Source organism: Sorex fumeus, unplaced genomic scaffold, assembly GCF_029834395.1.
Source record: "Sorex fumeus unplaced genomic scaffold, SorFum_2.1 ptg000043l, whole genome shotgun sequence".
NCBI classification, from domain to species: Eukaryota; Metazoa; Chordata; class Mammalia; order Eulipotyphla; family Soricidae; genus Sorex; species Sorex fumeus.
In genome coordinates this window covers 48,194,147-48,216,796 of record NW_026606100.1, presented here as the reverse complement: position 1 = coordinate 48,216,796, position 22,650 = coordinate 48,194,147, and the positions used below count along the sequence as shown (strand labels likewise).

Here is a 22,650-nt window from a genome sequence, read left to right as displayed (position 1 = left end):
TCCTGCCCTGGCGCCGCTCTTCAGACCCGAGGCAGCCTGACTCCACCTGGTCTGTGTGTCTGTGTGCATGTGTGTGCATTTTTATGTACATGTGTGTACACACGCATGTGCGCACATCCACGTACATGTATGCATGTGTATGTGTGTGAATGTGCAAAGGAGGGGAAGTCTAAAGTGTGGAGGCGGCTTGTCTGGCTGAAGTTCTACTTTTATGAAGTATTGTTAAAACAGGAAGTGGTTTTCCAAATCGGTTCCTTCCCAAGCAGAATTGAGTCTGTGTGTGTGTGTGTGTGTACATATGTGTTTTGTATATGTATATGTATATTTTTGTATGTGTGTATCTGTAGGTGTCTCTGTGTTTTGTGTCTATGCATATATTCATGTGCATGCCTGTGTGTATGTCTCTGTATGTATGCGTGTATATATGAGTCTTTGTGTATGTTGTACACGTATCTGTATATTTGTATGTGTTTGTACTTATGTGTCTTTGTGTGTTTTATGTGTGTATGTACTGTGCATGTTTGGATATCTACGCTTGTGTTTGTATCTGTATGTTTTATGCATGCATGTGTTTGGGTATGTTTGTGTGTCTCTGTGCCTGTGTGCATTCATGACTTTATGGGAGTTGGGGGTCTTTGAGAGACAAGTGGCCTCCAGTGCTCCCCTGGCCCCTGACCTGTTGAAGTTCTGCACACGCACGCACATGCGCACAAAGGTCTACTGACCAGTCTGTGGGACTGCCGTGTCCGTCCTTGTCAGGGGCCCCCTGTGTCTACCTGGCACCTGGTCCCAGCGAGAGCCAGCACTGTGCTGACCCCACCTGCAGCCTTCCCACAGCTGCTGTCCAGGTGTCATCTGGGGAGAGGAGGGTCAGGCCAGGCTTCTACTGACCACAGAGGCTGCCCTTTGGGGACATCATGGCCAGCTCACTGGGGCGGGCTCCTGCTCCAGCTCTTCCATGAAGGGAAATGGTCACACAGAGCCCCCTGTCCGGGAAGCCTTGCTCAAGGACCCCCGGGGTCACGCGTGGTGCGCTGGCCTGCATGGTCCCAGGCCAGCCCTCCAGGAGGAAGGTCCTGCCCCAGCCGAGTGGGTTTTGCAAGCACAGATACACCAGCCTTTCGGGGTGCTCTGGGAATGGGGGGGGGGGGGCTTCCCAGGGAAGTTGTCTCTGCCCCCGCTCCGTCCTGTAGCAGCAAGTGTTCTCTCCCTGGCTTTTTCTCTTTTGGTGTTTTGGGTCACACCCAGTGGTGCCAGGGACCTGTTCCTGGTTCTGTACCCAGGGGCCAGTCCTGGCAGCCTCAGGGGACCATATACGGTGCCAGGGCTTGAACCCAGGTGGGGTGCGTGTAAGGCAAACACCCTCCATGCTGTACCTGCCTGGCTCTTTTCTTAATAATGACATCGTTGCGTGTCATTAGGTATGTGCGGTATGTTGTTTGGCCATTTGGTCCCAGAACTGTCTCTTCACCCCTGCAGAAGCCCCTTCCCCCTTGATCAGTAGCTCCCTACTTCCTCCTCCCCAGCCCCCCACAACCACGCATCTGCCCGTCTCTGAGGGTTTGTCTGTCGCACAGGAAATGGGGTGACCTGGGACATTTGTTTCCCTCGGCATAACCTGCTCAAGGCTCTGCGTGCCGTGGCAGGTGCCGGGCAGGAAGTCCTCACTCCCCCGCTCCCACGGGCTCTTCGACACTGAAACAGTGTCATGAAACCAGTGCGAGCAGAAGCTCATTGATAGAAACCAGACTTCAGTTCCTGAGCATTGCTCTGGCCACAAAACCTCCTTCCGCTTCTCAGTAAACATCGCCCCCCACCCCCCACCCCTGCCCTGCCTCTAGCAGCCAATAATAGCATGTATTCAACTCACTCATTCATTCAAACATTCCCTGCTTGTTTCTGGACAGGATGCCTCTTCTCTTCTTTCTTTCTTTCCTTTCTTTCTTTCTTTCTTTCTTTCTTTCCTTCTTTCAAGCAGTTTTATTGGATCACCGTGAGATACTGTTACAAACGTGCATGGTTACATTTCAGTCACACAATGCTCCAGCACCCATCCTTCCACCGGTGCACATTTTCCACCAATATAGTTCCCAGTGTCCCACCTGCCACCCCCACCCCACCTCACTCCCTGCCTCTGTGGCAGGTACATTTTCTCTTACTCTCTCTCTAATTTTGGGCATTATGATTTGCAATACAGATTCAGAAAGGTCATCATATTTGGTCCTTGGTCTATTTTCAGCACACATCTCTCATCCCAAGCGATCCCTCCAATCGTCCTTAGTGGTTCCTTCTCCATCCCAACTGCCTTTTCCCCCAGCACGTGGGGCCGGCTTCCAAACCATGGATGTCTCTTTCTTGGGGTGCGTCCCACACCCCCACACTCAGCCTAGAACTGTGGAGATGCACCTCTGAATATCACGAACACAATTTTCGGAGTGGCGTTGGGGAGGAAACCTGAGAACTCAGAGAAGAGACGGTGCAGACCCCACGCAAACAGTAGTAGCACCCACCGGGAATCAAGTCGTTTTCTCATCAGCCTTACCAAAAGGTTGGAGCGATAGCACAGCGGGGAGGGCGTTTGCCTTGCATGGGACTTACTCTGTTTGATCTCTGGCATCCCATAACATCCCCCAAGCACCGCTAGGAGTGACCCCTGAGTGGAGAGCCAGGAGTAAGCCCAGAGCATCTCCAGGTGTGCTCCCCTCCTCTAAAAATAACAATGACGAATTGAGGACTTCCTGCTTTACTCTTTTTTGTGTGTGTGGTGGTTGTTGCTTTTGGGGCCACATCCGGCTGTACTTGGGGATCACTCCCGGTGGTGGACTGGGGACCATGTGCGGTACCCACATTGCATCTGGGCTGCTCTGTGCAAGGCACTCTGCTGCTTCATTCTTTTTTGTATGAGACTTGATCAAAGTTGCTCACAATACAGTTGTTTCAGGTGATCAGTGTTCCAACACCAGTCCCACCCCCAGTGTGCCCTCCCCTGCCCCCCGTATCCCATATCCCCAGTTTCCCATCCTGCTCCCTTAGCAGGCACAAAACAGTTTACTGTATATTGCTTGTTCCTCAGAGCTTATTGTCAGATAACCAAGAATTTCTACCTAGGTTCAATTTGAAGGGAAAATCTGCAAGATTTGCACAATCCTTCTTGTGTAAAGCAGATTTAGACTAGTTTTACTTTCTTTCTTTTTCTTTTCTTTTCTTTTTTTTTTTTTTTTGAGGCCACGTCAAACAATAGCATAGCAGATAGGGCGTTTGCCTTGCACGCGGCCGACCCGGGTTCGATTCCTAGGTCCTTCTCGGAGAGCTCAGCAAGCTACTGAGAATATCCCGCCCACGTGGCAGAGCCTGGCAAGCTCCCCGTGGTGTATTCTATATGCCAAAACCAGTAACGAGTCTCACAATGGAGATGTTACTGGCGCCCCCTCGAGGAAATCGATGAACAATGGGAGGACAGTGCTACAGTGCTCGTTTCAATAAGTATCTTGTAATGGGGGGGGGTGGAGCAATAGTAAATAGTCACATGCAAGGGCTTTTGTCTTGCATGTGGCCGACCAGAGTTCAATCCTTAGCATCAGCATCCCATACGGGCCCCCAAGCACTGCCAGCAGTAATTCCTGAGTACAGAGCCAGGAGTAAGCCCTGAGCATTGCCAGGTGTGACCCAAAAATGGCCAAAAAAATTATTATCTTTTATTTTTGTGATTGGGTGAAGGGATAGGTACTCGAACATTGTATGACTGAAACATAAGTAAGTAAGTAAGTAAGTAAAGGCCCTCCCGTTGATCGTCGATTTGCTCGAGCGGGCCCAGTAACGTCTCCATTGGAGACTTTGTTGTTACTGTGTCTGGCATATCGAATACTCTCGGTAGCTTGCCGGGCTCTCCGAGAGGGGCGGAGGACTGAAACATAATCACGAAAAAAAATGTAATCACGAAAGTTTTTAAGTGTAAAATAAATAAAAATTGTTATTTATTTTATTATTATTATTATTATTATTATTATTTGCTCGAGCGGGCCCAGTAACGTCTCCATTGGAGACTTTGTTGTTACTGTGTCTGGCGGATCTAATACGTCACGGGGAGCTTGCCAGGCTCTGCCGGGCGGGCGAGATACTCTCGGTAGCTTGCCGGGCTCTCCGAGAGGGGCGGAGGAATCGAACTCGGGTCGGCCATATTGGCTGCGTGCAAGGCAAGCGCCCTACCGCTGTGCTATTGCTTTTTGGGTCACACCTGTTGATGCACAGGGGTTACTCCTGGCGATGCACTCAGGAGTTACTCCTGGTGGTGCTCAGGGGACCATATGGGATGCCGGGAATCGAACCCGGGTTGGCCGCGTGCAAGGCAAATGCCCTACCCACTGTGCTATCTCTCCAGCCCCCCCAATAAAAAATTTTAAGAAAAGAAAAAAATCTTGTAATGGTGTTGCTAAAGTCCTCGTCTGAGGATTTCCTGAGCTATTTGGTGTGAGTTGAGCCTTCTGTGTTCTTGGTTTCACTCATTGAGCTGAGTAGGCTTCTGTGCAATTTTCCCGTCTGATTTTCCGTGCTTCTCCTGGGCTGTCGGCTCTGTGAGGTTTGGAGGTTTTTCTGTGGCCACATATGCGGCTATTCCCTTCAGGAGCTTTGGAGCTGGGGCCATCAGCGTCCAGTGTCTTGCTGGCCTCTCTGGGGTCAGCTGTGAGCTGGGCTGTTACTCGGGCAGCTGTGGGAGGGTGGAGCACTGGGCCTTTGGGAGGACGGGGACTCTGTCTGCCCCATCCTGAGAGGGCAACAGAGATCTGGCCCACCTGCGATAAATCTGTGCCTGCATCCACCTGATTCCTTTTGAAGTTGGTTGACTTTTCCTTCCAGCAATTGAGTTAGTTCAATGGTAATCGTCTGAAAAACTTTTCTTTCTTCTTCTTCTTCTTCTTTTTTTTTTTTTTTTTTTTTTTTTTTTTTTGCTTTTTGAGTTCCTGCCTTGGCTGGACCCCGGAGGTCTTCAGCTGTTGGGCCCTGGTGGAGACAGTCAGGCACAGGGTAGGAGACCACTCTCCACACACTTGGATGAGCCTCACACATAAAAGAACTGGCAGAGGAACCCAGGTGTGTGGGACCCGGGGCTGAGATCTCCAAGCCTGCACGGTTTGGGACTGGACCTGCCAGTAACTAGACAGTTACACCCACCAACTGCCGTGTAACTCCAACAACGGCCAGGATCCAGAGATTATCACACTCAGCTCCCAGAAGCGCGCGGCCACGAATAATAATGACATCTTATCATCTCATTCCTACTTTGGACAAACTGGCAGGCTACCAAATGTAACCTGCCCACACGGCAGAGTCTAGCAAACTCCCCGTGGTATACCCAATATGCCAAATACCAGTAACAATGATGGGTCTCATTCTCCTAACCCTGAAAAAGCCTTGAATATGGCACTTTTTAAAAAAAAAAAATCTCAGGGCTAAGACGAAGAAGACGTTACTGGCACCTGCTCGAGGCAATCGACGAACAACAGGGTGGTCGTGATCGTGATCGTGAGTTCCTGCACCCAGGAACTCCTCCTGGTGGTGCTCAGGGGACCATATGGAATGCCAGGGATTGAACCCGGGTTGGCCGCATGTAAGGCAAACACCCTCCCTGCTGTACTATCACTCCAGCCCTGTTGTCAGAAACATTGATTTGAGCTCCCCATCAGTGAGGCTGGAGGAGGTTTAAATGAGCTCTGTGTTCTGCCAGGACTTCTGTCCCCGTCTGACAGAGCAGGGGCAAGAAATCTTTCACTCACCATTATTCCTAAAGATTTGTTGGCACTAAAATTTGAGTTTAGGATGCCAGATATTGAGATCTGACCCAATTTGTCATTTTTCAGCCAGCAGTATTCTTTATAATCCGTTAGTCTGACCATACCCGTGCACATAGGATGTTACGTCACTGCTCATACAGTTCAGTCTCTGATCTATCCATTTGTACAGTCTTAAAATAGACACATTTGAGGAGAAAGAAAAATTCACGAACCCTTGAAACTGGGGGTACGAAGGGATGCTGTTGTAGCATGGATGTGTCCATGCAGTTTTGGGTTCCCGAGGGCTGGGAGGAGGAAGGTTGAGGGTCTAGGGGAGCAGAGGACGGTGCGAGACTGGCTGGGCACTGCGCCTTCATTTATTTATTTATTTATTTATTTTAACTATCAAGGGAAATTGCGGAGTTAGGGACAAGAAACAGAATTGAGGTAAGAGCTGTGTGAGATGGCACAGAGCTTGGCCCAACATGTGCTACTTTCTTAGCGAAGTCTAATGATAAATCAGGCTTCTTCGCTATAACAGGTACAGAAGATACCCAGACTAAATTAAGACATATTTCCTCGTGTTTCATAGACACTGGCAGTTCGAATGTTTTCTTAGGCTGGTATCTGAAAGTTTAGTGAAAACCAAGGGCTTCTTTTCATGTCTGAAAGCATACATTAGTTTTTGCTTCAGTTTGGAATTATTACATCTGGGAAACTTATGATTTGAAATAATGGATGAAATAAAAAAAACTGGTTTAAAGAGCAACATTTTTTTTGAGATATACATTTCTAAAAAGGTTATAAATTTGGATATAAAGTTTTACTAAAAGCCTAGCAAGCTCCCTGTGATGTATTCGATATTCCAAACACAGTAACAACTAGTATCACAATGGAGACGTTACTGGGCCCACTTGAGCAAATCGATGAACAGTGGGAGGACAGTGACAGTGACAGTGATTTATTTGGAGAGCCCGGCAAGCTACCGAGAGTATCTCGCCTGCACAGCAAAGCCTGGCAAGTTACCCGTGAGGTATTCAATATACCAAATACAGTAACAAGAAGTCTCACAATGGAGACGTTACTGGGCCTGCTCGAGCAAATCGATGAACAACAGGAAGACAGTGCTACAGAATTGAATCACCATGAGATAGTTACAAGATTTCATGTTTGGGTTACAATCACACAATGATCAAACACCCATCCCTCCACCAGTGCACATTCCCCACACCAATATCCCCGGTATACCCCCCCTTTCCCACCCTCCCCCAGACTCCATGGCAGACATGATTTCCCATAATCTCTCTCTACTTTTGGGCATTATGGTTTGTAATACAGACACTGAGAGGTTATCATGTTTGGTCCTTTATCTTCTTTCTGCACACATCTCCCATCCCGACTGATTCCTCCAGCCATCTTTTTCTAAGTGATCCCTTCTCTATTCCAGCTGCCTTCTCCCCTTTGCTCATGAGGCAGGCTTCCAGCTATGGAGCAATCTATCTGTCCCATGTATCTACTATCCTCAGCTGTCAGCCTCATGTTATGTTATTTTATACTCCACAAATGTGTGCAGTCCTTCTATGTCTGTCCCTCTCTTTCTGATTCATTTCACTTAGTATGATACTCTCCATGTCTATCCATTTACAAGCAAAGTTCATGACTTCATCTCTTCTTCATTCCTTTTAAGAGTGGAATCTGAGACTCCTGGATTATGTTTGCACCGGGTGGGCCCGGGGTGCAGAGAGCTCCTCTCTCTGGGCCAGGAGTCCTGCCATCTCGGTTGCCCAATCCCCAGCCTCCCGTTCTGTGTCAGCAGATGTGGCTGCAGCTGTGTGGGCGGAAGGGCGGGTACCTACTGTAGCCCATGCATGTGGAGCTCTGAGCAGCGGCCACAGCCCCGGTGGCCGACCAGCCCCCACCCTCGCCCTGCCGGGGGTCACAGTGTCTCGCTCTGTCTCTCCAGATGCAGGAAAAGGCCAAGGACATCTACATGACCTTCCTGTCCAGCAAGGCCTCGTCTCAGGTCAACGTCGAGGGCCAGTCCCGGCTCAATGAGAAGATCCTTGAAGAGCCACACCCCCTGATGTTTCAGAAGCTCCAGGACCAGGTACCCTGAGTCCCCCAGGCCCCCCACCCCGACTTACACGGGCTTGTGTTCCACAAATGCTTGGCAGTGTGTACAGAAGATGCTCTGCCAGAGATGCCAGGCTGGGTGAAGGAGAGGCCAGGGTGCCAGGTGCTGGGCTGGCCTTTCCTCCAGACCTGGGGACACACAACCGGGACCCAGCGGGTAGACACATGACTGTGGGTCCCGTGTCTCGCCCCAGCTGAGGAAGGAGGCCAGGACTGAGGGACCCCTGGTTATGGTGGGTTGTGGTGACTGCTGCAGAGAGGGGCTGGTGGAAGGATCTGGAAAGTAGAGCCCCCTCCCCGCCCCCCGGAGCTGTTCTCCTGTAGGTCTCTGAGCATGGCCACCACCATCCAGTGGCCGGTGTCTGGAAGCTTGTAAGGAGACGCCCGAGTCACAGTGCAAAAGGTTGATTCAGCGGCAGATTGCACTGAAGGGAAAGCTTAGGTTCAAAGTCAGTGGCAGGGAGAGGTCAAAATCGTACAGCACTCAGTCACGGGAAATTGAGTGTTATTGATTTATTTTCTGACAGTCCCGTTTGTCATCCCTTTGAGTTTCGTTGGAGCAAGCAATGTGAAAGAAATTTGTTAGATGCCCGCCTAGGGGGCAGCCTTGGGGGCAGGAGGAACCTGGGAATTGGTGCACGGAAGGTCATCGGGAGGTGATGGGATTGGCCCTGGAGCAGTATATGCCTGAAACGCCTCTCTTGTAAACAACTCTGTAAATCACAGTGTCTTAGTAAAAATGAATTTTTAAAAAGTGGACAGGCCGGGAGAGAGAACTCAAAGGGCTGGGCACAGGCTTTGCATGCCGGAAGCCTGGGTTTGATCTTGGCACTGCATGGCTCCCTGGCTGGGCACCACCAGAGGAACCCCTGAGCACTGAGCTGGGAGTAGTCTTTGAGTACTGCAGCATGGGGCCCCCAAATCAGAGCAAACAAAATTACTAGCCAGGCTCCACCCGAGAGGGACCCCCGCCCCTGCCTGGAAGCTGAGCTTTGCTTTGCAAAAACATTTTAGGGGGGGCTACGTTGTAGGTGTTGAGGCTGCCCTTTGGAAACTCGGGGTGCAGAGCTTTGGGTAGCCGTAAGATGTTTGTGCAGGAGCTACTCCCTGGTCTGACTGTCCAGAATCTGGGCCCAGTGGCTGGGGGCCGTCAGGACCCAGCGGTGCAGAGGGCTCTGTGCTGCCGGAATTAAACTCAGGCCTGTGCTGAGCAAATGCTCTGACCCTCACGCCATCCCCCTCGTCCACTTTTTGGTTTTGCTTTTAAATCACTTAGAGGATTTAAGTGCCCGGCTTCCAGGAAGCCTCACCTGTGCTCAGCAGAGATGGAGAACAAATACCAGACAGCAAGAACAAATGGAAGCTTAGCACATTTTCTAACTGACACTGTGCAGAGCATCTCCCTCAAAAATTCTGAATCAGATTTGGGGGTTGGAGTTCTAAGAAGCTCAGGGGACTGGAGGTAGTGATTTTTTTTTAAATGTGTGTGTGTGTGTGTGTGTGTGTGTGTGTGTCTGTGTGTCTGAATGCACACAGGAAGGGTTTCCTGGTCGTGGGTTTGTGGAGGCAAGTGGTGGAACGCACTGGGAGGTAGCAGCTCTCATGACCATGGCCACCTGCTCCCAGATCTTAGAGTCTTTTTTGCATTGTTGTGGGGGCCACACTCTGCGCTGCTTGGGGGCTCCTAGCGTCGTGTATGATGGTGGGTGCTGGGCTGTGAAGTGCTGGGATCGGATCCAGGGCCTTACGCGGCGTGTGCTCCACACTTGGGCCACTTCCTCAGACCTTTTAGAATTTTTTTTCATTTTCGTTTTGTTTTTGCTTTGTTTGAGGGGCCACCCCCACCAGTGTAACTAGCTAACTAACTAGCTCTGTACTCAGGCATCGCTCCTGGTAACCTCAGGGCACCATATGGGGTACCAGGGATCGAACCCGGGTCGGCCGCAGGCAAGGCAGATGCCCTACTCGTTGTGCTGTTGCTCTGGCCCTGCTTTTAGAATTCATTTGTGTGCCGTGTCAGGGGTCAAGCACAGGGTCCGACATGAAAGGCAGGTGCTGTGCCACTGAGCCCCGTCACACCCACGGCCCAAACTCCAGAAGCGTTGGGAAGCTTCCTACAGGGCTTTAAAGTACAGCCCAGGGGTTGAGAACCTGTCCCTGCATTGGCGGCGTCTCGGTAACGGGGATTCTGCGCCATGGCATGCTTCCTTGCCCATCTTCCGTGATCTCTAGGGCGCTGTGTTACCCTGTCATGCTGATGACAAGAGCATCCTCCCAGGGCACTGACTGGTTGGGCAGCCCAGGGCAGGGGCCAGCCCGTCACATGAGCCTTGCTCCACCTGGGGAGACCAGCAGCCCCTGCCTGCGGCCCCCACCCCACTGTCCGGGACGGGCAAGATGGACCCGTGGGCTCCCCAAGGCTCCAAGGTCAGAGTCCCCGTGTCTCCACACAGAACTAGACTCATGTGAGGCGGGCACTCACCCGCGAGTCCTCTATGGACGCGGAGCTGGCACAAAGGAGGGAAACGTGGAGGGAAAGACTCACCCAGCTGTGAATCCAGTATCATCTGCCTGTGCCTGTAGGCTTTTGGCGGAGGCTTCAGAGAACTGCTCCGCAGAGCCGAGGAAGCGTCGGTTCTGATGGGAGAAAAAGGCAGAGCTCATGGGGCCAGCTGGTGGTGTCCTTTCAGGGGAAAACCAGGCTGAGGCCGTGGGCAGGTAACCACAGTTCTGCCCCCAACGCTGCCTGGTCCCCAGGTACCACAGGGAATGACCCTTCCTCCAGCATCACCATAGGACACAAGCCCGACCCCCAAAGAAAGTAAAGGGGGAACCATACACTAGATAGGGAAGTTTGCTTGCCCTGTGGACCAGCATCCAATCCATCTTGGAGAAGTTTGGCCCTGCCATGTCCCTGAGCTCCCCTGCGGGTGTCCGACCAGATGCTGGCTTCCTGCAGGCTACATAGTGGCCAGGCACAGAAGGACCCACCTATGTTCTACACATCTCCTGGCCCCTGACTGCTCTGCCATTTTTGTTCTGTTATCGTGGTGGTGGTGGGGGGGGGGGGGGGGCTGGCAGTCGTACTACTCAGCCACATTGCAATTTCATGATTTGTTTTGTTTGGGGGGGCCACACTCAGTGGTGTTCAGGGAGCACTCCTGGCTCTGTGCTCCGGGAACACTCCTGGCGGTGCTCAGGAGACCCTGTGGGGTGACGAGGATGGAACCTGGATGAACCTCACGCAATGCAGACACCTTGCCTGCTGGACTATCGCTCTAGTCCCAATGTCATGGTTGTCACTATCACTGTCTTCCCGCTCGAGCAAATCGATGAACAATGGGAGGACAGTGAGAGTGCCAGTGACAAGCATGACATTGGGACTTGAGCGATAGTCCAGCAGGCAAGGTGCTTAAAAGAAAAATATTTTAATTATTTGGGCTCGAAAAGATAGAATGGCAGGTGAGGCGCTTACTTTGACCATAGCCAACCTGGGCTCCATACCTGATACTACCTAGGGTCCCCTGAGACTCGCCAGGAGTGATCCAGAGCACAGAGCCAGGAGTAAGCCCTGAGCACAGCTGGGTGTGGCCCTAAACTCCCAAATAAATAAATAAATAAATACATTTTTGTTTAATTGGGGCCGGAGTGGTAGTACAGTGGCTAAGGTATTTGCCGTGCATGTGGCCAACTTGGGTTTGATTCTCAACACCCCACATGGTCCCCGAGCCCACCAGGAGTAAATCCTGAGTGCAGAGCCAAGAGCGTATCCTGAGCATCACTGGGTGTGATCCAAAAGCAAACGAACCAACCGATCTCCAGTTTAATTGTTACAGTGTAGGTCACTTATTTGCAACATTTGCAACAAATGTGCTGACATTTACGGTTTTACACCTTTCCACCACCAAAGTGCCCAACCCTCCACCACAGCTGTTCTGTCATTTCTAGTCCCCCTGTCATTCCCTGCCTAGTTGCTCTCCTGTCAGTTCTTGTAGGCAGGGCCAAGGGCTTCTTAGTGTCTGATACTGTTTATCCCTTGCTTGGTATCTCTGCAGACCACAAACCAGTGAGATTGTTTGTTCTTTGTCCTCCCTCTGACTAATTCAGCTTCCATGAACCCTCCAGTTCAGTCTGAGCTGAGCAAACTGTAGATCCCTTCATTTCTCATAGCTGCATACTACTCCACCGTGGGTCTGTATAGCAAACCTCTTTTTCCCTTCATCTAGCGTTGAAGGTCACCCCTGGCAGTGCTGGGGGTGGGGAGCAGGGAATCTGCAGTGGCACGGAGAGGGGTGCAGGTGGGAAGGTCACGTTTATTGCTAAGGGCAGCCTGAGGCCATGGCTCGGGGCCTGAGCCAGCAGGAGCAAGTGGGAAGGAGCTGGGGCCGCCTTAGGCTTTCCTCGATCCTGGGACTCTGGGGCCTGGGGGGACAGCACGGAGGTCAGGCACGTGCTTTGCCTTCAGGGCACTCTGTCTCTCCCTAGCACCTCTCGGCCTCCTGAGCTTCACTGGGATAGCCCTGGACATCCCTGAGCACCTCAGGGACCACCTCGGTGCCCCCCATAAAGGCCCCAGCAGTAGCACACTCCTGGGTCTGGGTGGCCGAGTAGCACCGGGAGTGACCCCTGGGCCCCTGAGCTCTCTCGGGTCCCCAAGATGATAGAAGGGCAGATTTGGGGCCCTTGCAGGCCGACCTCCCCCCGGCTGAGGCAATGGGGGTTAAGTGAGACCTGGGGAGGACATAGACTGGTGGAGGCGCCACCCCCCCACCAGAAGGAACCCCCAAGCCTCCCCAGACCCCAGGAAGTGAGAGGCGCCTCCTGACCTGACACGGGGGGGGGGGGGGCGGTGGATGGAAAGGAGCTGGTGAGCACCAGTCATGGGGAGGGGCTCCCGGCCTACAGGGGTCCCGCGGGGCCCCTCCCCCCTGACGTCGCTGTGGCTGGGACACCCGGTGTCTCGCGCTTCCCTGGAGCCAGATTCCGGCAGGTTTTTTCCGTCACAGGGAAGAGGTGCAGGCAGAGGGACACTGGGATCACATTCCACACCTCCCAAAGGTCAAAGGCCAGTGGGAACCCTGTCTGTTCCATGTGGGAAGTGCGGGGTTTGAATTCTGGCATGGACAGATGCCCCTCGGACAGCAGTGGACAGGGCTGTGAGGGGCTTCTGTCCTGAGCAGGGTCCCGCAGTCTCTGGGCAGGCCTAGCCCCTCCCCCCCTTCCCATCACCACCACCACAAACACACACACACACACACACACACACTGACTCACACATATACACATGCACACACATACACACACATATACACACACACGTACATATACTCACTCACACATACACATACACACAAACACATATACACACACAAACACACACAAACACACACACTCACTCACACATACACGCACACTTACACATATACACATATACACATATACACATGCACACACATACACACATATACACATGCTCACACACACATACATACATTGACTCACACATACACATACACACAAACACATATACAAACACACACACTCACACATACACTCACACATACATACTCACACACACACACTCACGTATATACACATATACACATGCACACACATACACTCACACACATACATACACTCACTCACACATACACATACACACAAACACACACCATATACACATACGCACATACACACAGGGAGGGAGGGAGACAGTCCAGCTGCGGCGGCACCTGGACCCACGGTCCTGTGCACAGGCAGGCCCAGTCAGTGCTTGACCTCCGGGTAAGGGCTGGCGCCTTCTCCCCCAAACTCCCCGCAGCTCACAGCAGAAACCACCCCCCTCTTTCTGCCATCCCACTGCCGTGCTCACCAGTTCCTCTTGTGGCTGCCAGATGTGGCCCCAACCCTGCTGGGCCACAGCTGTCTTGGCTCCAGAATGTTGAATCAATTCCAGATGAGAAAGCTGCCGACCGCAGATTGAGTTTCCCATTTCCCGGCCATGGGGCTGTGCTGTTGCTCCAAGCCCATGCCCCACTTCCTTCCTTCTCTTCCTGGAAGACAGCTTGAGGTGTGGTGGTGAGGTGAAGCCTCCGGTGAGGCCAGCTCCGAGTCAGAGGGCATCTCCTCAGATGCTGAGGGCTGGAGCGATGCCCTGAGGCCGTGCCTGGTCCCCGGCCCTGCGGGGTCCCCATGCTAGTCCATGTACCAGAAACCCCATGCCCTGCCGGGGGTGCTGCCCCCCAGAAGGAGATCATCCTGGTTTCATAGAATTTTCTGGAAGCTCTGGCACCATCATTTTGTTTGTTTTTGTTTGGGGGCCACACCCGGCAATGCTCAGGGATCACTCCTGGCAGGGCTCAGGGGACCCTGTGGGATGCCGGGGATCGAACCCCAGTCTGCCGTATGTAAAGCAGGCACTCTATCCCCTGTACTATTGCTCCGGCCTTGCCATCATTTTTTTAGGGGAGGTTTTGAGCCTCATCCGGTGGTGCTCAGGGTTGACTCCTGGCTCTGCACTTAGGAATTACTCCTGGCAGTGCTAAGGGGACCCTATAGAACTCTGGTGATAGAACCCAGGTCAGCCACATGTAAGGCAAACACCCTACCTGCTATACTATCACTCCAGCCCTGCCATTATATATATATATATATATATATATATATATATATATATTATGCTCTAGTAGGAATGGAATAGTCCCTCTTGGAGAGCCCAGCAAGCTACCGAGAGTATCCCGCCCGCACGGCAGGGCCTGGCAAGCTCCCCATGGTGTATTCAATATGCCAAACATAGTAACAACAAGTCTCACAATGGAGACGTGACTGGTGCCCGCTTGAGCTAATCAATGAACAAACGGGAGGACAGTGCCAGTAGGAATAGGGTGCCATTAAAGAAAAAAAAAAAGAAGAAAAGCCCACAGTGTTTGTTTTCATAGTGAATGAGTGAGCATGAACTGAGTCCCCTTGGAGGAGACCTTGGTTCTCTCCAACAGCTCCGGAGCGAGAGTCTTAGACCAGCCCCCTCCCCCGCCGAATGGGAACTGCTTCCCCGGCTTCCAGGCATGCCAACTTTCCCTGACACGTAGCCTTTCCCCCCTGTGCCCTCTCTCCCTCCGCCTCATCTTTTCCTTTTGCTCATCTTGTGCTGGCCATGGAAGCCAGGGTCTCAGCCCATCCTCCAGTGCCGACCAGCTCAGCTGTCAGCCTCCAGAAGTTTCTTTTTGAAATGAGAGTAACGATTGGTTTATAAGGTTATGTGGGTTTCAGGTGCACAGTGTTATACATCAGCCTGTCTACGGCAGGTCCCCAAGATCTAGTGTCCACCCCCCCAACACACACACTGGACCACGGACGTCCCCAACCCCCACCCCTTTCCTTTCTGGAAACCAGTGTTTGTTCTTGCCATCTACGAGTTTGTTTTTGTTTAGTTTTGTTTGTTCTGTGCTTTGTTTCTTTATCAGCCACGTTGGAGTGAAGTCATGGGGCGTTTGTCTGCCTCCTCTGACTGACTCCACCAGGCCCAGCACCCCAGGGCTGGCTGGGTCGGATAGAAACCGTCGGCCTGGCTGGCTGGCTGGCCCATCACACTGTGTCTCAGTAGCCGTGACCTTTCCGTTTTCCACGCATCCATGGCGGGCACTCATGGTTGTAAGGAGTGTGGGGCTGGGCACGGGGCATGAATGCATCTGACACTTAGCTGTTGGGCTCAGCTTTGAAGGGTCTGTCCCTCCTGGTGCCCAGTGTAGTCCAGAGTCACCTGAGACCAACAACTGCTTCCAAGTAAGGCTACCTGCGCAGGTGCCGGGGGACCAAAGGCTGAGTGTGTTTGTGTGTGTGTGTGTGTGTGTGTGTGTGTGTATGAGAGAGAGAGAGAGAGAGAGAGAGAGAGAGAGAGAGAGAGAGAGAGAGACAGAGACAGAGGTAGAGAGATGGAGACAGAGAGATAGAGGTTTGACTCTTGCTACACTGGCCTTTGGGGATGTTTATTTCCCATGAAGAGACACAAACACACATTTCCTGGCCATATTTGGTTGCATTGAGGATGCTCTAGGATTCCTAAGACACACACACACACACGCACACACACACACACACACACACCTGTTTTAGTTCTGTCTTCATTGAAAGATTGAGTTCTCCGGGGCCCGAGGAGAACAGGACAGGGGCTGGGTGCACGCATGGCCTGCCGCACCGCCGAGCCCACTCTGAAAGCCAGGACCACGTGGTCCCCCAGCACTGACCACCAGCAGCACCAGGGCGTCTCGTCATCCCAGCAGCCGGGCACATTCTTGTCACATTGAACCCCGACCTGGATGGCCGAGAGCGGCTGGGAGGGACCCCTGGACTTGTACTCAGGCACTGCTTGACAGATGCCCCCCCCTAAACTTATATTCCCACATTCCAAGGCTGGGAATTCCAAGACTTGTGGCTCAGATGTGGTGCCTGTTGGCACCCCCGCTGCCCCCAGTTGAGTCTGGCGGCCTCGCATCAGAGACCCCTCCTCGCACCTTCGAGGTGTTCCAGGGTGGCAACCAAGTGTGGCCCCCAGCCCCCTCCCGACATCCAACTATGAGAGGAACCGGCAGAGAAGAGAAAAACGCCAGAATCCATGGCCTTGGCCCTGGTATGCCAACTTCCGGCTCATGCCACGTCGGGCTGTGTCCTGGCCAGCAGCACGGCTGCAGCGCGGGGCTTCCACCCCTCCGCTCCTGGCAGTGGTCAGCACTGCAGACCTCGCCCCTCGTCCTGGGGGCAGGCAGGAGCTCCGGACCTCAGGGGGCCGGTGCTGGGAGCTGGGGTCTCTGCAGGGGTGATTCATGTGCGGGGAGGTCAGGGGAACTCCACGCCACAGAAGTGCGGGCATGTGACGTTGGGGTCCCGCAGGGAGAGATGGGTCAGGAGACCTGCCGCCCCCTCCCCGGCCCCCTGGTCTTGGTGCCTGATCCCCAGAGACATGAGGGCAGGGTTTTGTGGGTGTGACCAAGGGGAAAGTGTGTGTCTCGCCTCTAGGCTCAGGCTCCAGGTTGGTTCCTGCACCCCCCGTGCTGTGTCTCACCCCAGCACCATCGGTGTGACTGGTAGGGACCCAGCGTCACTGGGCCCAAGCACTGCTGGCAGTGCCTACGTTGTAGACAGAAGCAGGTCCCAGGCTGTGGACGTGACGCAAGGACAGTCTAGCACAGGGTGAGCAGTGCGCCCCTGACTAGATAGTCCCCCCACCCCGGGGTGCCAGGAGGAAGGAGCACGGGGTCAGAAGGCGTGTGTGTCTGGTGGAGGGACAGGTGTTGGAACACTCATCGTGAACAGCTTTGTAAGGGTCTGTCTCACCAGTATTCAATAAAAAAAGTCTTAAAAAAAAAGACATGTGTGCATGTGTGTGCATGTATGTATATGTGCATGGGTGGGTGTGTCTCTGTGCAACTGTGTGCATGTGCGTTTGTGTGTCTGTGCTTGTGTGGATATACACTCCTGTGCATCTGTGCTTATGTGAGTGCATATGTGTGCATGGATGAGTACACGTGCATGTGTATGTGGTCTGTGTAGGCATTATTGTATGTATATAGATATACTTACATATGTGTGCACTGTGTGTCTGCACAAGTGTGTGTGTGTGCATGTGCTGAGTGTGTGTCCATGTGAGACTGCCTCCCTGCTCTTTCACCGGCCTCTGTGCTGCTCGGTGGGGCTTTCTGGTGACCCACCGGAAGTCAGGGACTCATCCACGGTGGCCGGCCGGGCTGTGATCAGCAGCGCCCACTGTCCTGGCAGGGGGTCGGGCCTGGGGGGGGTGGGTGCTGGATTTCACACCCTGTCTGCAGGGAGCCACACCTGTGAAATAGTTTGGTTGTGGCGGGGGCAGCCTGCAGCGAGGTCTCCCCCTCCCTGCACCCTCTCGCCTCCTTTGAAGGGTGACAGGCAAACAGGATGTCCCGCTCTGCGCGTAGACACTGGGGAACTGTACCCTGGCAGCGGGGTTTCCCCTCTGTGGCCACGATGTGGGGGACCTAGAGTGGAGGTGCAGGTCTGGACTGCAGAATAGCACCCTGACCCCCCCCCCCCCCGCCACGAAGTCCCTTTCGTTGGGGCTCTGGGTGCTGGGACAGGGACATTGTCCCTGCGTCTGCCCAGTGCTGTGGTGGTGCAGCCCTGGCGGCTGGAACTCCGCCTCCCTGGGGATGAGCTTCAGATTTCCTAGGAGGCTTGCTTGCTTTCTTCTTTATTTTCATTTTCTCTTGGGGTGCTGGGGGGCTTTTCCCAGCTCATTGCTCAGGGTTCTCCCCAGAATGGGGCAGGGCATCCCGGGACCCCCCAGGAGACTGGGCCATTGCCCACAGCCTAAAGAAAACCCCATCCCGGACCGTTCCCTGGACCAGCCTCTGACTTAGTACAGATTTAGGCTGCAAGGACGGCAGGGTTTTCCCACCCGCTTGAGAACCCCGCCTGGCCGTGTGACATTCTCAGCACGACTGGAACTTTCCGCTGGTGGACCCGGGTTAGCACAGTGAGTGAAGGCAGCGGGTGGGGTTTGAGCTGCAGAGTCCCGGGTGCGGTGAGCAGGTCTCCGAGAGGGAGGCAGGGAGGCCGGTGGCTCCGAACCCCATACCTGGTAGAAAAGCACCTTCCTCTCTTCCTCTCCCTTCTCCATCCTGCGGGGGAGGGAGGAGATGGCAGGGGTACCCTGGCTGAGGGGTGGGTTCTTGGGAACTGCACTGCGGAGGGGTGGGCTCCCTGGAGGGTACAAGGGTACGTGCTCTCCAGTGGGGCCTCCCCCTCCCGTCTAGCTTGCCTTGGCCTCACCCCCCATGGCCCACATGGCTACAGGCTGCAGGTGTGTGAACCTGAAACTAACTGCCCTTAAGAGGCTTCTGGAAGCTTCTTCCTGCTGAGACTGTCACGACACTCCCCTCCCTATCGAGTGGAAGCCTGTTTCGTTTCTCAGCATCAGAATTGTTGTTTGAGGCGGCGGGGAGGCATGGTGGTCCGAGCAGCAGGGTGGGCCTCAGCTGGGCCGCCCAGAGGCTCTGTCTGGCCTTCTTAGAGGCCCTCTAGAGATGGGGACGGTTCTGTAGGGGTGAGTGTCAGCACCTCATGGGGTAACCGAGCTCTTGGGGGAGTCTACTCCCTGTCCGGCCCAGGCTGACTCTCAGCTCTGCTCGGGGTGTGAACCTGTGTCAGTGGTGTGCGAAGCTGATGCCCTGCCGACCGGCCTCTTTCTCTGACCACCAGTTCACAGCTTTCTTGTGTGAGTCTGTGTGTCTGCATCTGTGTGTGTATCTGTGTGTGTCTGTGTGTGTGTTTGCGTCTGTGTGTCTGTGTTCTGGTCTATGCCTGTATTTGTGTGTGTATCTGTGTGTGTGTCTGTGTCTGTGTATGTCTATATGTGTCTGTATGTCTCTGTGTCTGTATATGTCTCTGTGTCTATCTGTGTCTGTGTCTGTGTGCCTATGTATGTGTCTGTGTGTGTTTGTATGTCTGTGTCTTTGTGTGTCTGTGTTTATATCACTGTCTGTGTCTGTGTGTGTCTGTGTCTGTGTGTATCTGTGTGTGTCTGTGTGTGTTTGTATGTCTGTGTCTGTGTGTGTCTGTGTGTTTATATGGCTGTCTGTGTCTGTGTGTGTCTGTGTCTGTGTGCCTGTGTATGTATCTGTGTGGGTCTGTGTGTGTCTGTGTCTATACCTGTATCTCTGTGTGTCTGTGTGTCTCTATGTCTGTGTCTTTGTATGTTTCTGTGTGTGTGTCTGTGTGTGTCTGTGTCTATGCCTGTATCTGTGTGTGTCTGTGTGTGTCTGTATGTCTGTGTCTTTGTATGTTTCTGTGTGTGTGCCTGTGTATGTCTGTGTCTATGCCTGTATCTGTGTGTGTCTGTATGTCTGTGTCTTTGTATGTTTCTGTGTGTGTGTCTGTGTGTGTCTGTATCTATGCCTGTATCTGTGTGTGTGTGTGTCCATGTGTCTGTGTGTTGGTAGCAGGGCCCAGGCCAGGTGGTGCTGGGTGGGAGCTCGTGATCCTGCCGTTCCAACGAGGACCCGAAGCATGCCAGGCGGGAGCCTCAGGAGGCCCTGTGGCTGGCCCACTGTGTGTACTGCTGACTCCTGGGCACAGGGCAGCGAGCTGGTGTGTAGGGACAGGACGGGTGGGCCTGGCCTGATGAGCTGCATCATTCTACTCCCCCCTTAGATCTTCAACCTCATGAAGTACGACAGCTACAGCCGGTTCTTGAAGTCGGACCTGTTCTTAAAGCACAAGCAAACGGAGGAAGAGGAAGAGGAGCCGCCGGATGCCCAGACAGCGGCCAAAAGAGCTTCGAGAATTTATAATACTTGAGTTCCTCCCCTCCCCCAGAGCCGGCAGGACTGGCCACCTTCATAAGTGAAGGAATCCGCCTTCGGGACCATGGGGCTTCTAGACGCTTTGTTATCTAAGGATGGAGATGTACAAAACCCTTCTGCGGGATAAGTGTATTTCATTAACGCTTTGACAAGTAGGTTGTGCATGATTGCTAATCTTTAAAAAAAATTACTCTTCTGATTGTAGAACTCAGACCCCCACACACAAGATATACATAGACATACTCACATGGTGGCAAACAAAAGCTCGTGAACCCCGGGCACTGGTGACTGACGCACAGTTGATTAAACATCACTAGGTCCTTCGGTGGGAACGTGCAGCCTCCTTTTGCCTGAACCGTGTTCCCTGCACCACGGGAGGGGTCGGACCAGCCCCCAGATTCTGGGGCGGATAAGCAGGAGGTGATCAGACAGACTCGGGCCCCTGGGTCGGGTCGGGAGGGGGGCATAAATGCACCTCGAGAGCAAATTCGGTGCTGGGAAGAGAAACCTCATCCCCGGGGCCTCTACGGATGTGGGAAGCCCCATTGTACTGCCTCCCTGGGACCCTCTTTTGGGGGTGTGGGTTTGTCTTGCTTTTGCTTGCGACGTGTGACATTCATTTCATGCTGCACGGATGAACAGAATAGTTCATCTGATGGGAACAACCGGGAAAGAAGGAAGGAAGAAGACAAATGGGGGGCTGTTGGGGTCCCTTGGCAGTGCTAGGTGGTGTGGAATGGGGGTGTGTAGCCATGGCCTCTGTCCATGAAGAAGCTGCAGTGGGTCCCCCTTTCTCCCGAGCCCATCTGGCGGTGCACCATCAAGACTTTTTTCTTTTTTTTTTTCTCTTTTTGCTTTTTGGGTCACACCCAGTGATGCACAGGGCTTACTCCTGGCTCTGCACTCAGGAATTACTCCTGGCAGTGCTCGGGGGACCATATGGGATGCTGGGAATCGAACCTGGGTTGGTGGTGTGCAAGGCAAATGCCCTACCCGCTGTGCTATTGTTCTTTCTTTCTTTCTTTCTTTCTTTCTTCCTTCCTTCCTTCCTTCCTTCCTTCCTTCCTTCCTTCCTTCCTTCCTGTCACACCTAGTGATGCTCAGGGGTTACTCCTGGCTCTGCACTCAGGAATTACTCCTGGCGGTGCTCAGGGGACCATCTGGGATGCTGGGAATCGATCCCAGGTCGGCCACATGCAAGGCAAACGCCCTACCTGCTGTGCTATCGCTCCAGCCCCCAAGCCTTCTCTGCACCCCTCCTTTGCTGGGCTTGCTCCCTCTGGCCCCCAATCTCCCCCTGGTGGGACCAGACACGCTGGGGGGAGGGGAAGACCAGACACACTTCCTTGGAAAGTCTGTCCTCTGGGTGGATGGTCCGAGTGCAGGCCTGCTCACCAGGCTGACCTAGCCTGCCTGGGTACCCCAGTTCCAGAGTGGGGCTCCATCCAGTTCCTTCTCATCACTGCCTCCTGTCCCTCCTGTTTTACAGACTCAGCCACCCACCAGCCTCTGTTCCTAGGAGCCCCCGGAGTTTCTCGTTGACTGACCTTGCTGTTGAGAGTGAGGGCCTCGCACCAGACCAGGACACTGGGGAGGGAGAGGGGGGAGTGCAGTGAGCACGAGGCACCAGGCCTGTTTGGGGGGTGATGCAGTCACGGGCTCACCCTGCTGATGACCCTCCTCGTGCTGGACCCCCATTCTCTAAGCCTGCGGTAGACCCTCCGCTGTCCTCTCGTTGTCCCGAGGAGAAGGAGGGGTCTCGGGGGAGAACTGAGCCCACACTCCGTCCTCTCCAGGGGCTCGTTCTCCAACTCCCGTGTTCTCCTTGTCCCAACCAGGCCTCTGCGCCTCCCGCCCCTCCGCATCCAAGCAGCTGGGCACGAAGGAACACCAAATAAAGGGCGTTGGGAGGATCCTCCCAGGGTGGGAGAAGCATGCTGAAAGTAGACTATAGACCAAACATGATTGCCACTCAATGCCTCTCTTGCAAACCACAGGACCCAAAAGGAGAGAGAGAACAAAAGGGAATGCCCTGCCACAGAGGCAGGGTGGGATGGGGGGGATGGGAGGGTGGGAGGGATGCTGGGACCCGTGGTGGTGGAGAATGGGCACTGGTGGAGGGATGGGTACTTGATCATTGTATAATTGAAACCCAAGCACAAAAAATTGTAAGTCTAAAAAAACAAACAAAAAGGGAAGGACAAGAAGCACAAGGTTCTGTGCCCCCCACCCCCTGCCCAGGGCGCTGAGGGGTTGGAGGGGAGGGTGAGCTGGTCTTTCCGGCACCAGGCTGTGCCCGACAGGCTGCAGTGTCTCCACCTTCCTGCCTGCAGCCATGGCGGCTGCATGTGACGAGGCACGTGCTTGCATCCCAGGTAAGTGTGAGCGTTGCCTCTGTCTAACCGCAGACCCCTCCA

The 22,650-nt window shown here is 53.5% G+C and overlaps 1 protein-coding gene across 2 annotated transcripts in view; it reads left to right on the top strand.

Moving 5' to 3' along the window:
• Nucleotides 1-20,434, top strand: part of RGS10 (regulator of G protein signaling 10) — a 44,440-nt gene extending 24,006 nt beyond the window's left edge. Inside the window, exons 4-5 of one of the 2 annotated variants that reach the window (XM_056121043.1) lie at nucleotides 7,732-7,875; nucleotides 20,082-20,434. In XM_056121043.1, coding sequence (XP_055977018.1) covers nucleotides 7,732-7,875; nucleotides 20,082-20,228 — 291 coding nt within the window. In that variant the 3' untranslated portion in view covers nucleotides 20,229-20,434. The remainder of the gene's footprint in view (nucleotides 1-7,731; nucleotides 7,876-20,081) is intronic. The other variant, XM_056121042.1, reaches the window with a different exon arrangement.
• Nucleotides 20,435-22,650: the final 2,216 nt, after the last annotated feature.